General features: G+C 37.9%; 1 protein-coding gene across 2 annotated transcripts in view; it reads right to left on the bottom strand.

Moving 5' to 3' along the window:
• Positions 1–1,678: 1,678 nt before the first annotated feature.
• The window catches only part of SENP7 (SUMO specific peptidase 7), a 43,161-nt gene continuing 31,041 nt past the window's right edge, over positions 1,679–13,798 (bottom strand). For both annotated transcript variants that reach the window (XM_031060807.1, XM_031060808.1), the window contains 8 exons: positions 12,809–12,928; positions 10,218–10,310; positions 9,226–9,422; positions 8,753–8,808; positions 8,388–8,425; positions 8,099–8,167; positions 5,941–6,091; positions 1,679–3,851 (listed from right to left, as the gene is read on the bottom strand). In XM_031060807.1, coding sequence (XP_030916667.1) covers positions 3,714–3,851; positions 5,941–6,091; positions 8,099–8,167; positions 8,388–8,425; positions 8,753–8,808; positions 9,226–9,422; positions 10,218–10,310; positions 12,809–12,928 — 862 coding nt within the window. In that variant the 3' untranslated portion in view covers positions 1,679–3,713. The remainder of the gene's footprint in view (positions 3,852–5,940; positions 6,092–8,098; positions 8,168–8,387; positions 8,426–8,752; positions 8,809–9,225; positions 9,423–10,217; positions 10,311–12,808; positions 12,929–13,798) is intronic.

The following is a 13,798-nucleotide window of genomic DNA, read 5'->3' on the forward strand; positions in this document are numbered from 1 at the left end:
TTCAGCAGAATTATTACTGTTAGTCTTGGTTTTATTCAACACATTTTCAATTCTGAGACTTTTCAAGTCTCAAGCTGCAACTCCTGCTTTTCCATCTGGAAAACAGTTGTCTTCTTTTTGCTTGTTTGGGTTTCTTTTTTGTGGGATGGGGGATTGGTGCCAGAAGCAGTATTCTGCTTCTCTGTCGTAACCAAGATGAAAGTGTTACTACTGTGGCTCTCAAGTTTTTATTATTTTTTAAGGTGTAGTACTTCCAGAGCACTGCAAGCTCATCTCAGGGTCAAGTTCCAAGAGGCGAGTACCACAAAAGCCCAAATGAACTGCAATTATTCCATGCCGGCAGTTCCATTGCTAAAACACAGCAGCCCCCTCATACTTAAAAAATGAACAAAAACCCCAAAAAAACTACTTGCAGATTCGCTTCTCCAGGTCTTAATGAAAACGAAGTGCCTATTTTTATATTTTTCCTGGCAGATTTACTTCCTACAAGTTATTTCTCTTCTACCTTGCTCCTTGTGTTGTGCAGTACCTTAAACAGATCTCCATGACTCAGATGTCTTCATGGAAGCAATTTTCTGGTCCCACGGACAGAATGCAGCAGTTTCTTTTAAAGAAACTGATGGGTACGTTTGGGTACAACTGATTGCCTTAAAACAAAAGTTACACAGCTTTGGGTTAAGAGCCTTACAGAGACTGGTTAGCTTTGAAATACCCCGTCACTCTACTCTTTCAGTTAAACAGGGCTTTATACAGGAAATAGAAATACAATATGTGCAAAAAGGTCTCTGAGTCAGTCTGGTTAAAAAGTTAACTTTGGGGAGTTCCAGCAAGTAAAAAGGAAGCATGAAGATACCTGGAATGCAGCTTCTTCCACAGAGACACTTCCTAGCATTTACCACATAGCTGGTAAATGCAAATGGCTGGAAATGGGGTGGGTTGTGGCTGATGGCCCCATAAACCACTGGGTGAGACATTTGGGTTAAGACACACATGTCAGAACCCAGGACATTCCTCTGACTGCCCTGGAGGACTCAAGACCCTGGCAGGGTCCTTGGCACAAAGTCAGAGACACCTGTGCCTTTGATTTTAACTCATGGAAACAATTAGCAGCTTTGTGCAAAGAGTTACAAGCCACAAGGTTTGAATAGAATGATAGTGAATTCATCACAGGTGAAAAAGTAGAATTTTGGGGATTTAGAATGGGGGTTCAAGAGGCAAGATGGAGGAATCTGGCCATGTCCTGTCCTTCTGCTTGTCCTCCATCTTCTGCTGTGATGGTGACACTTCCGGATTGGTTTAGAGTAGAGATAGACTGTCTAACATAGGTGATAGGTATTGGGAAGTTACTGTAAATAAAGTACACGTAGTTTTTAGTATAAAAAGATAACACTGCCCTGAGGGTAGTCAGTGTGCCACAACCCAACCTGCTGGACAAACCTATGCATGTCCAAAAGAGAATGTAATAGATGAGAGAAAACAAACAACCTTGAAAACCAGAGCTGAGGAATCTCAACTTCCTCAAGCACAGGGCTGGGAAAAAAGACTTTAATACCTTGGGAGCCATTTCAGCAACAACGAACCCGAGACTGCATATGTACCTTAAAAGCAGTCAGGTGGCCTGCATTACTCTGAACTTGAGTTAATTGTAGCAGCTGGGAAAAGAATGGTGACAACCACAGTCAGCAACTTCTGGAGATAATTTTAATATCAAATGCATTGGCATTCTCATAGCACATATGTAAGAAATCTAAAAAGGCAATCCTTTTGTGTTATAAAATCAATTTAGAAAATTGCATACATTATTTTGCTTTTAAATATCTATAAACCAGTCAATCTAAAAAAAAACCAATTGCTTGGTGATAAAATCTAACTTTACCATAAGGAAAAGCCCAAATTGTTTTTCGCAAGGGATCACTGAAAATATTATTCAGTTAAGAAAGGTGTAGAGAAAGGGAACACACTTCTGCATTGTATCTTTTGTTTTACAATACATACACAGATTATTCTTGGAAGTAATGCTGGTGTTGCAATTTATGTGCTGAAAGACAACTCTGGGATGGGAGGGAAAGATGTTGGGAGGCAGGGAAAGGAGGGGTAGTGCCAAACTACAGAATTAAACTAGAAACAAAGACAAAAAACATGCAGTCATCGCACAAGGCTGCTCACAGCTACACAGAAGGTAACTGTGCTCAGCAAATTGTTTTAAAATTCTCTCCCCCACAGAAAGAATGCTTCCTGGTTTGAAAAACAAATAAGGGGGAGTGGAGGGGTGTCGGATGACTGTGCAGAACCTGAAATAATAACTGGATTTTCCAGAAGCCAGGTTTCAGAGTTGTCTTGAGGGAAGGGGCCCTGAGAATTCTGCAATGACAAAAATGCTTGCATCTTTGGGTTGCCCTCAATATTTATTTTAACTCTCTGTTGTATTTCCAGCTTTAAGAGCTCTGGTTTTGTAGACTATTTATGACACAAGTGGTTTTGGTGGTTATCTGACAGTCCTTCTGAAGTGTAAGATGACACTGCAGTAAAGTTACAGTGGGGAACAGGAGAAAGCATCCTTTTAGAACAGTCACCTTCTAAAGTGCAGTGTGTACAGAAAAAAGTGCACACATCAAAATGTGATCACTGTTCAAGGAAAAGCTACATAAATACAAATTAAGACAATGATGAACTTGTCCTAGTTTATCAAATCAAGTCTGAGTTCAAACACTCAATATTCAGTCATCTTTACTCAATTCTCCTAAGCAAGGCAAAAATCTTGTTTGTCTTATATGTAAATCACATATTTTAATGACCTTATTTTTCAGTAAAATGCCTCAGACTTTTGAGGTTATTAAGCCACAGCCTGCTTACTTGTTAATGCAGGAGATGCCTTAAGATTTGCAGGAATTAGTCCCCAAAATCAGGTGAACAGCATTAAAAATCTACTGCCTACACATACTGTATTGGTATATACTTTGAGAGCAAGTTTGCTTCTAAAATTTGATAAGAAAAAAAAAAACTTAAAAGAAAATACACTCCTGACTGAATACACTCCCAATTGCAACAGTCACTCTCAAACAAATGTCTTCCCCTTGTGGAAACACACTTTTATGAAAATGCTAGGAAGGGGGAAAATAATTAAAAAAAAAAATCATCAAAACTCATGAGCCTCAAATCTTGGCAGAATTTTCTGACACATGCAGATTACTTCTGTATATAATCAGAAACAAAAAAAAACATCTCTAAAGAGAGTCAACATTAAATCCTTAAAGTAAAAAAATACATAGTATTCATTCTATCTGTATCAGCTGCAAACCAAGAGACATAATACAAGATCCAGATCCTGTCTTCAGGCCTGACTCCTACATGACTATCCCTGTTTATATAGAATTATAAAGAACAGGCTCCAAAAGACAAAAGTATTTTTACATCCTTGAGGCATACCTGTAAGCAGCTTTCATATTCCAAGAACCAACTAGCAATTCATATGCATCAGCTTTAACTTACATATTTACATTCTCATCTACAACCTTCTCCTTTCCCCCTTCCAGCATCTTAAGACCACACAACACCAGTGGAAAAAAAAAACTTTAAATAAATACATGCTGAACAAAAAGTACTCCTTGTGGCTTTTTTTTCCTTCTCTGCAAGGCAGGAAGAGACAAAACTAAGCAGAGTTCCAGTTATTTTATACAGCAGTATCCTTTGCCAGGACTGCCTTATTGGATTTATTAGCTGCTGCTGCCACTCTGCTGTTGAAAGTGCAGTTGCAAGATCAGGTCCCGAATTTCTTCTCTTTTGTTTCTGATCAGCTGACGAGGGAACCAATTCTCCAGATGCAGTGGCTGTTCAAAATTAACTATGGGGTTCTGGTAAGAGAAAAAGGAATATTTATGGAATGAATTTCCTAACACAACCTTTAGAAAGTATTTCAAACCCTTCCACTGCTGCTGAGATTGAGGAGGCACAAAGGAGTTTCCATACAAGACTGCCAGCCCTTAAAATCAAATTGCAGTTCCTTCATCATAACTACACATACATGTGCCCTTGCCAAAAGGTACTCATGGAAAACACCAAACAGGTTTTCATCACTTCTCTTAAAGATACATCAGTATTAACTCATATTAAAGGCAGATTTCACGTGTTTTGACAAATATATAGAGCTCTAGCAAACTATAGTAAAGAATCAATCTCATGTGGTTCAGAATCCTGAGATTTTGCTGTCTCAAGCATGTGGTTTTTCTGTTGTAAGCAGGTTTTCTGACAGGAGACAACAAAAAGCAAGAATACTGATAACAGTTTTAGCAGGACATGAGAAGGGGAGAATTTGGAACAAAAGAGGATAGCAAAATGAAATAGATGAAAGGTGCTGGCAGATTTGGTAGTTAAGACTACAATATCACATCTGATTTGCCAAAACCAATTTGTTTTCTTCTTTCCCTCTTAAGTCTTTTGCCATGCTTATATTTTACCTTCTCCTTCCTTTGAATAAAGTAATATATTACAAATTGAAACAGTAAACTTAAGAACACATCATGATTTGCAGTCTATGAGTCTTCAGGACAAGTTACAAACACCTGGTCCAAAACTTCGCTTCTTCAAGAAGAACAAGACCCCCTTGTTAGAGAATGGGCAGCTCAAAAGCTTTCGTAAGTAATTTCATTTTCCCCCTACACAAGAGCTCAACCCATCTATTAGAGAACCAAAGAATGGCTGGGGATTGAAGGAACTTTTGGAGTTTTGTATCCAACCAGACCTTCCTGGCTTCCAGCAGAGCACCCCTCCCCATTGGGTTACCTGTCACTCAGGTCAGGAACTCTCCAGGAGGCTGTCAGGTTAAAGTCACCCCAAGGGTCCAGGGTGAATATGAGGCTGCTCTTATCTGTCCAAAGAGGCCTCAAGCACTTGTTCTTGATCAGGTGGCTGGCAGCAGATGCCTGCTGCTGTGTCACCCATGGTGCTCTGCTCTTTAGTCACTATTCAGAACCTCTCAGGTGGCTCCTCATCCAGCCCTAGGCCTAGATCCATGCATTGGAGCTGCCCACATGAAGGACAACTCTACCTCCTTGTGCTCTGTGCCTGTGCTTTCCAAAGAGCCCATATCCATCCACAGCAGTCCTGCTATGGATGTACATCCTGCATGATGGATCCAACATCTTCCCCATGACCTGGACAAGATTTTGCTGTCTGCACACAGAGCTCCAATCTCCCCACCCTTCCCCATTGGGTGTACCTGTGTACAGCTGCTTTGGAATGGCAATCTGATCTGTTCTCCTACAGTAGAAAAGCCTGTCCACTGCCCAAGGCGTCACACAAGGCTCTGCATGCAAGGGAATCTCAGAGAATGCAACCACACACATCCAACAAGCAGAGCCATGCAAAGGACAGAGCAAAGGGCAGTGTGCTGATCAGGGGCAGGAAGACTTGGGGACACCCTAGAAGACAGTGTCTGAAGCCCAGGATCTGCAGATATTTAAATGTATGTGCTGAAAAAGAGGCTCCCTTAGCTCTACACATTCCCTTTTAACAATTTCCCCTCTCCCCCTCTCTACAGAAACTGACTCTACAGAAACAGACCACTCAAAGACCAATGCACAAGCTGACAAAGTTTTAGATACTACAAGAAGAGATGCAAAGATACTTCTGTAACATCTGTAGGGCAGCAGTGCATACACCAATAGGTTCCAAATACACGCAAGTAGTCAGGGATACTGCATGTGTCAATATAAAAGCAACAATAGACTACAAGGCCAGAAACATTTGAGGATAGACACATATGAGACACTAGGCAGAAAGACCCCTGCCATTACTTCAGAATGGGTTTCATCTCCTCTTTCTCAAATGGTTTTGACACTTCTGACACTTGACAGCTTTTTTGTGTGGCTATTTTGCTCGGAAAATGGGTTTTAGTGGTTTAAGATAATTTAGGGGAAAGAGGAAGGTAGTTTGCATTTGTACCTGGAAGAAGCTTTCAACATACTGCAGCAAATAGATGCCACAATCACTGCTGTTATCTTGTTTAGGCACTCTGGGACATAGGTCAATCATTGCTGATTTACTGAATTCCCGATGTGTTTTTCGTTTCGCTTCCCATTCCACTTCAAGGTACCTACAAAAGAAAGTAAACAGTGGAAATACTTGAGGAATAACTCCCAAGCTCAGTACCTTTTGGGACACTACTCAACATTGTTCCAAATATCCAATATTCTATTGCACTCAGAGGCATTTCTACATAATAGGCAATATACAAAACATAATGGGCAATATACAAAACAAATATGCATGATATAATTTAAAATCAGCTATTTGTGCAGAGTTTCTATAAGCAATTAGGATACCTGGACATTTTTATACCTTAACTAAAGGAATAATTTTCTAATTAAAACCTCCTTAAACCTCACCTTACAAGAAACTTCAGTAACAATTGCACCAATATAACCCTTGCAATCTAACGGTGCACAAGGTATGTAAGGCCTTGATGAAAACCTTAGGAATGCTTTTCTATAGTGATTAGAATTTATTATCAGGTTTTCCATTGTTCTCATGCTTCACTAGCAACTCACTGACTCCACATTCAGGGTTGGCTGCTGATTTTAGGGATTAGAGAGAAAACCTAAGGGTCTGGTTTTCAAATGCAGTAGTTACCTATATTTTTCTCCTGGCTTTAGCTAGACTTGCAAAGTCTAAGGGCTTCTGAAAAGCAAAAATAAGGTCTGACTTAAAAGAATAAATAGATGCATTAAGTCAGACCTTGTGTTACATTTCTAAAAGCCCTAAGTCCTTGCAGTCATGAGAATAAAAATACATACAAAACACTTAAGCAGCTTTTGGAGAAAACGGCAACTGTGAAAAGCCACCAAATATGAAACAATTCAAAAATGAAGACATTTCAGTGAAGCACACTTTCTAGAAACTGCAAGAACTGTAGACTTTCTAATTCGTTTGTTTGAGCCTGATAGCTGCCCAAAACACAACAAAAATCAATTCAGGGAAAAGAAAAATAGAATCCCTGCATAAGTTTCCTTCAACTTCTGCTTCCAGGGTGTAACTGCAAATTGAAGGAACAAGAGGTTGCTTCCCAATCTCCCCTTATCTCACTCCATAGGTCTCCACTTATTTTCTGACTTTTTGTGACATCTCTCTAAACTCCAAGAAATCACACTCTGGAATTTCAGCCTCAGGAGTAGCTGAAAGAATAGTGCACTAAAATAATACATCCCACAGAGATTTATCAATAAATAAATAAAAAGAAGTTGCTATTTCATTCTTCCTCCCAAGACACATGGCAGGGAGATCTCTCTATTTAGAGAAAAGATGGTTTCACAAAAATTTCTAAATCTCATCTAAACTTTACATAGCATTTTGAAGAATTTACTTTGACAAGAAGGTGGTGCTATTTAGTTTACAGATTTTTGTACCTTTCAGTGAAAGGAATAGCACAGAGAACAGAAAGAACAATGGCATTTATCTTCAGATATTTAACAATTTTTTAAAGGTGTTGATAGACATAAAAGTCATCAGGAGTGTGTAAAATTTCTGAAAGTTTTTATTACATTCTTCCATTACTTACTTGTAACATACAAAATTGAATATATTTTTACACTTTTCAAAACAAATACCATTCTACTATAACTCTACTGTCACATCAAGCTTTTAGACAGCTTCAGTCTAGTTTCAGCATTTTTGTACATAGGAATGTATTTAACACTAATTCTCTAAGTATCATCATAAAAACGAACATCAGTCCCCTAGAAAATGATTGTTCAGATTTCAAAGTATTCATTTTAAGTGTTTTTCTACCCTTAAAAGCACCTTCAGTTGCTAGACTAGATGGGATAAATCCTCCTCCCACAAACACAACACTAGCAAAAACCTCTCTATTTTTCTTTTTTCTCCATTCTCCACTTTACAGTTTTTGCATCATATTTGGGTTGCAAAACATAGACAAGCTTTTCATGGAAGCCTCTGTATTATAATTACTGTTTCCTTAGTCATGACTCTTCATGGATTTTCCTTTAGCAATAGAAATATATACCTTTCTAGACAAAAGTACTTTGTATATAGAAATATGACCAGCAGCATCTATTGCTAAAAGATAGAAAGTGTAGTTACTTACTCTCTCAAAACCTGAACAGTTTTCTGCACAGAACACGCTTTCAAGGAATCTAAGATGAGTATACAAGGCCTGTACACAACAAAAACAAAAAAAGTCATTGCAGTCTTTCATCACCAACAACACTGAAAAAAGTATTTTGTTTGCATTTAGCATACCCAGAAGTATTAATATTTTAATCAATGTGGTAAAAATGGACAAGTACCTAAGCTGTGGTTTTATGACAATACCTGAATTACTACAGAATTTCATAATTTAATGTTACAGTATTAGAAACAAAACAGAAACATACCTTTTACAAATCTGCTTTTTGGAATTACTTAGGGAGATCTGAGACAAAAGAAAAAATAAAAATAAATCTTAAAAAACCAACATCAGTTATAAACTATAAGATCTTTATAAATTTAAAGTTAGAGAAGGTCTAGTTTCAGAAAAGTAGAAACTGATAAATCAATTTTAAAAACAGGTGAAATCACAGCAGAGCAAATAGGTAAGCACAGCAGGACAACGCTAATTCAAAATGCCTTGCACATGCTTCAGGCTATGCAAACATCAATAACTACTGCAAAAAAGATGATGCAATATCCCTTGGTCAAGTCTCACAGCCTTCAGAAACTCACTAATATGTTTTCTCTGTCAATACAAAAAGGCACTTACTTTAGAAATAGCTGAATATAGAACTGAAGCAGAAGCAGCAACTTCATTGCGTCCTACTATAAAAGAACAAATAAAAATTTAAGAAAGTAATGCCTAAGCAAAGTATTTTTATTTTCAATTTCATGATTATTAGTATTCAAATACATTTAAATATGAAAGTAACGAACTAATTTATAAACCAATTCTTAACATTTCCTTCTGAAGCCTGAAATAAACAGTTACCAAAGGTCTTCCCTCCTGATAAAATTCTTACTGAAACCAAACAACTTTCCAATCCCTGATTTTCCATGTCTCTTCCAGTATTTTCCAGGGTTGCAGAAATCTTGCAGTCCTTACTACACATAGGTACATAAAAACATACTACATCAGTCTGGGAACTTTAGAAATCATCTTTCACATAATTTCCCTCCTTCACGGGCTAAGACATCTAAAACTGTTCATGGCTTGACATAACTTTCTCCTAGATTACATACCTTTGGAGAATAAACTTCTGTTACCATCCCCTTCTTCTTCATCCCTGCAGAGCACTGAGCCAGCTCTGGTGCTCTCACTCTCTGGCTCCAGGGGAGACTGCCGAGGTCGGTGGGACAATGAATCCTGCTGGGGACACTCCTCATACACAGCTTCTTCCAGCCAAGGAAAACAGATAACTGCCATGTACCAATGAGACCTGCCCAGCAGTGGGGAGAGTAAGGAAAAGATGTCAGAATTCTGTAACATTTGGTTCTGAAAAGGTTATGAAAAGCTTTTATAATATTGAGAGGTCATGGACAACTGTTCTGTGACACACAACCATCATTGCCATGTTCTTTTCATGGCATCTCATACTAATCCTCTTCCTCATTTTTTACTTTGCATTGTGGCATAACAGCAAAAATAAGTATCAATTCTTTTAAAAACCCCAAGAAACCCACCACAGCAATTTATCAGTGTTTGAGCACCCATTCCACACTTCAACTAAAATCCAAAATAAAAAAAAATACTAATCAGCATTGATGGTGATCCCAGTTTTGAATATAGCTGAAGTTGTGGTACCCTTCCACAGCTGTTTTACATTATGTACCTTTCAATGATGATTAAATTTTACACGAGTTTCCATGTACAAGTCGGTTACTTAACCAGGCCAAGGCACAGATTATGGAAGTTCTACTTTTAGCTATTGACACTATGAGTTGCTGTGATTTCTTTATAGAAATATTACTGAAGTGCACAGGAATCATCATAATGACACACAAATTATTCTGAAAAATAACTAACAGTAATTTTCAGTAAAACAAATACCAAAGGTACAAAGTCGACAACTGAATAAACATTTTATCTTTTGAACAGTTTTCAAAAATTACTCATTCCACTTGTATTACTTCTTCAAAATCTAATCTATCCTGGGCAATGATAAGCCATAAAATTTTACCACCACAACTGAAATCTTTAAATAGCAGAAAATGTGTTGAAAACATAGACTTACTCCTCATTCACAGGCACAAAGATATAATCTTTATTGAAGATATTTATATGGCGAGTCCATGTTCTTACTCTTCTGTGTCTTCTCTGTGCTGCTCTGAAAAAAACAAATGACAATTGTTGTTTGGTTTTGTTCCTTTCACTTAAAGCAAGGCATAGGGACTAGCACTCCTACATCTCCCCAATCCCTCAATGGGTTTTCCATTTACTCTAGAAATTTACTAGACAGGTTAAAAATAAATTAGTGCATCACTGAGCCCAAGTGACTAATGAGCGATTTCTGAATCATCTTAAGCTCTTCTTGGAACAAAAAAACCCAAAACCACACTCATTCACAGATTTGAATGGATTTCTTGCAATTATTGTTTACTGCACTAAACACAAAAACCTCATCTAAACACCAGTAAGTGTAAATACAGATCTATAATTTAAAATGTCCATTAATTAAGCTTCACAATACCACTTCTGAAGGCCTATCTGAACAACCTCTTTTGAAGGGAAAAAGCTAAATGCCTTGCACAGGGTCATGCAGCACACCTGCAGCGAACACAGAGGTGAAACACCTGCCCTCCAATCCTGAGATTTAAATGCTGCCACACTTCATTTCCAGCTCTACATACAAAGCACAAGGACACAATATGAGGAGAACAAAAAAAAAAACAGAGAAGATATTTAAGTTTGCACAAGTTGAAATAGAAACCAACATTTCACAGAACTTTGCTCCAATATGAAAGTATAATTCACTCTACTCAGCACACATCCTTATTTTCATTGCGATTCCATCCTCATCTTTGATTAAGAACACAAATTCACCGTAGTAGGAACTGGAGAAAATGAGTAAGAAGTGGAAAACCAGGCTGGTGTAGGACTCTGCATGGGCCAGCATTAGGTGAAGACTTGCTGAAAATTTCCTCTGCTACATGACTGTAGCAGCACTGGGAACTTCAAAGGGAAGGCCTGTTTATAACCTGGGAAAGCACCTATAAAAGCAACTTTCTCAATCCAGTGCCTGAGCTGTGTGAGCAAAGTGAAGCAAAGGAAGTAGCTACATCTGTTGGGATTCATTTAATCTACAACAGTAAAGACCCAGGACTTTCACCAGCCATTTATCAAAAAAACAAAAAAAAACAAAAAAAAACACTGAAACAAACTAACATCCCAAACCATCCGCAGTCACCAGGTGAGCATCTAAGCCCAAACACAAAACTAGAATTTCCAAAGCTACCTCCTTGTCTAGAAAAGCCACAGTCCTTGAAATATGATAAACCAAGAGTGCCATTCCTGTTCCTCCAGAAGATTATGGACAGTCCAGCCTTGTAAAAGAATCAGATCAAGGCACAACAGCATTCTTATCACGGATAATTTTGTCCTCACCTCAGAACATTCAAAGTCAGAAGACAGTAAAATCATGGAAGATGTTCTTTCAAACACAGTTACATGAATTTTCAAGACATCTTTGAGAATATTACAGAAGTCTCACTTTTCTTCCCTTCAACACAGCTTTCACCCAGCAGGGACAATCCCCTAAACAAGATGGCACACACACCTCTCTGTGCAGCTGGCCTTGTTTGCCAGTAGAATGAAAAATCTGGGGACTTCGTGGATAACAGAAGAAACAAAAAATCACTTCAGAGGGAAACAAAAAAGCCTTCAATAAGCTGAATCAATGATGCTTATTGATCTAACAACCTGGATGGTTTTTAGTGAAGTGGGTGTCATTCTCTTCTCCCAGGTAACAAGCAACAGGACAAGAGCCAGCAGGCTCAAGTTGTGCCAGAGAAGGTTTAGATTGGGTGTTAGGAAAATTTCTTCACCAAAACATTTTCTAAGGACTGGAACAGGCTGCCCATGGAAGTGGCTGAGTCACCCGGCCTGGGGGTATTTAAAAGACGTGCAGATGTGGCATTTGGGGTCATGGTTTAGTGGTGGACATGGTTTAGTGCTGGGTAATAATTGTTGGACTCAATGATTTTAGAGGTCTTTTCCAACCTAATAGATTCTGTGGCTCTATGAAAACAGAATGAATTTTGGTGGCTTTGCTCTCAAATATCAGTGTTGATAAGAAACTGGAAGTGAGTTAAGAATGCTTCTACCCTTTAGACAGTTAGCAGGAAACACAATGTGATACAGGGTTCCTGGGCTGCTAATGATATCTTTTTGGGAAACTCTCCAACCCAGTGAGCTCATGTGTAAGCTTGGTGTGCAATAAAATTTTCTTTGGTCAGAAATTTTTTTACCAATATGTAAAATGAAATACACAGTAAATACAAAAATATTATTACTAACAATTTCTTTAAATTATGCATGTCTTGAAAAACTGTGCATTTATGATAAAAATATCAAGTAAATAATTGCCTGAAGTAAATATTCAGAAAAAGTTGGAGAAAGGTGATAAAATCAATGTGTTTCATACTAAATATGAATGAAATGTTAAGCAAAAACACCAGTATGCTTAAATTGTGAGTTACAATATTTTATCACTAATCTCTTGGAAAACACCAAAAACTATTTTATGTGCTGATTAGTAGATGATCTCCAGAACTTCAAGCTGGCACCAACAGATAAGATTGATAATGGCATCTAAAATGAACTTACGAAACTTTGACATCCCCCTCAGAGTTTTTTTCTGTCCTGGTCAGGCACTTGTAGAAGAAACTGCTAAAAATGTGTGTACGGTCAGCAACATGTTTTGGCGCCTTCTCCAATAACAGATACCTACCAAAGAAGAAACCAAAATTACTATTTTTCTAGAAAGTACTCTTACTGCTAAAAAAGGGCAGTTATTCTAACGACTTGTCATACTCAGGTTATGCTTAGTATCAGTTGCCTTCACAGCCACTAATCACACCCAACTTTTCTATTTTAACTATTCACATAGTTAAAATTCACATCAGAGTATGTAACAGCCAAGCACCTACTAAGAATGCAGTTATTTTTTGTCCCTGATTTTTTCTCCAGTATTCAAGCTTCTGACTTTATTTTGAAAGTTAGGTACCTAGCCCTTACAATTAAGAGAGACTTGAAAACCTAACCAAGTATAAACCTATGGAATGCTATACTTGTGCATATTCAAAAAGCATGGAACAGGTCAGTTAAATTGTCCATTTCACTTTTGCAGGTTATGCATGTGAAAGCTAAGTACCTATTACTTCACTGCTGATAATTTTATTATAAACATCACTTTGAGTGTTGATTCTGTCACTCTAGAAGGCCAAAGCCCTCATAATTGCAGTTATCCTACACAAGGTACCTCTAGCTTCACTTGATGAATTGGGCAACACAGTCATACATGACATTGCTTGCAAAAGAATGAAAACTGAGAATGTGGGAAGTCTAAAATTTTAAAAGCAGAGGGATTTCTACAACAATTGCATGAAGTTCTTTTATTTAAATCTTCCTATTCTGTTGAGAAGCTACAGCTATTCAGAGGACCATGATGCATTATTTAGTTCTAGTTTAGAGCAAAATAGAAAGGGCTTTGCTGTAAAATCCCAATGAAACACTGTTACACACTTCCTTTTCCTATCCTCTAGACAGGTCTTCCTATTGCTCACAGTTCTTACACCCATCTGGGTGCCAAGTAAA

This window comes from Geospiza fortis, unplaced genomic scaffold, assembly GCF_000277835.1.
Source record: "Geospiza fortis unplaced genomic scaffold, GeoFor_1.0 scaffold131, whole genome shotgun sequence".
NCBI lineage: Eukaryota > Metazoa > Chordata > Aves > Passeriformes > Thraupidae > Geospiza > Geospiza fortis.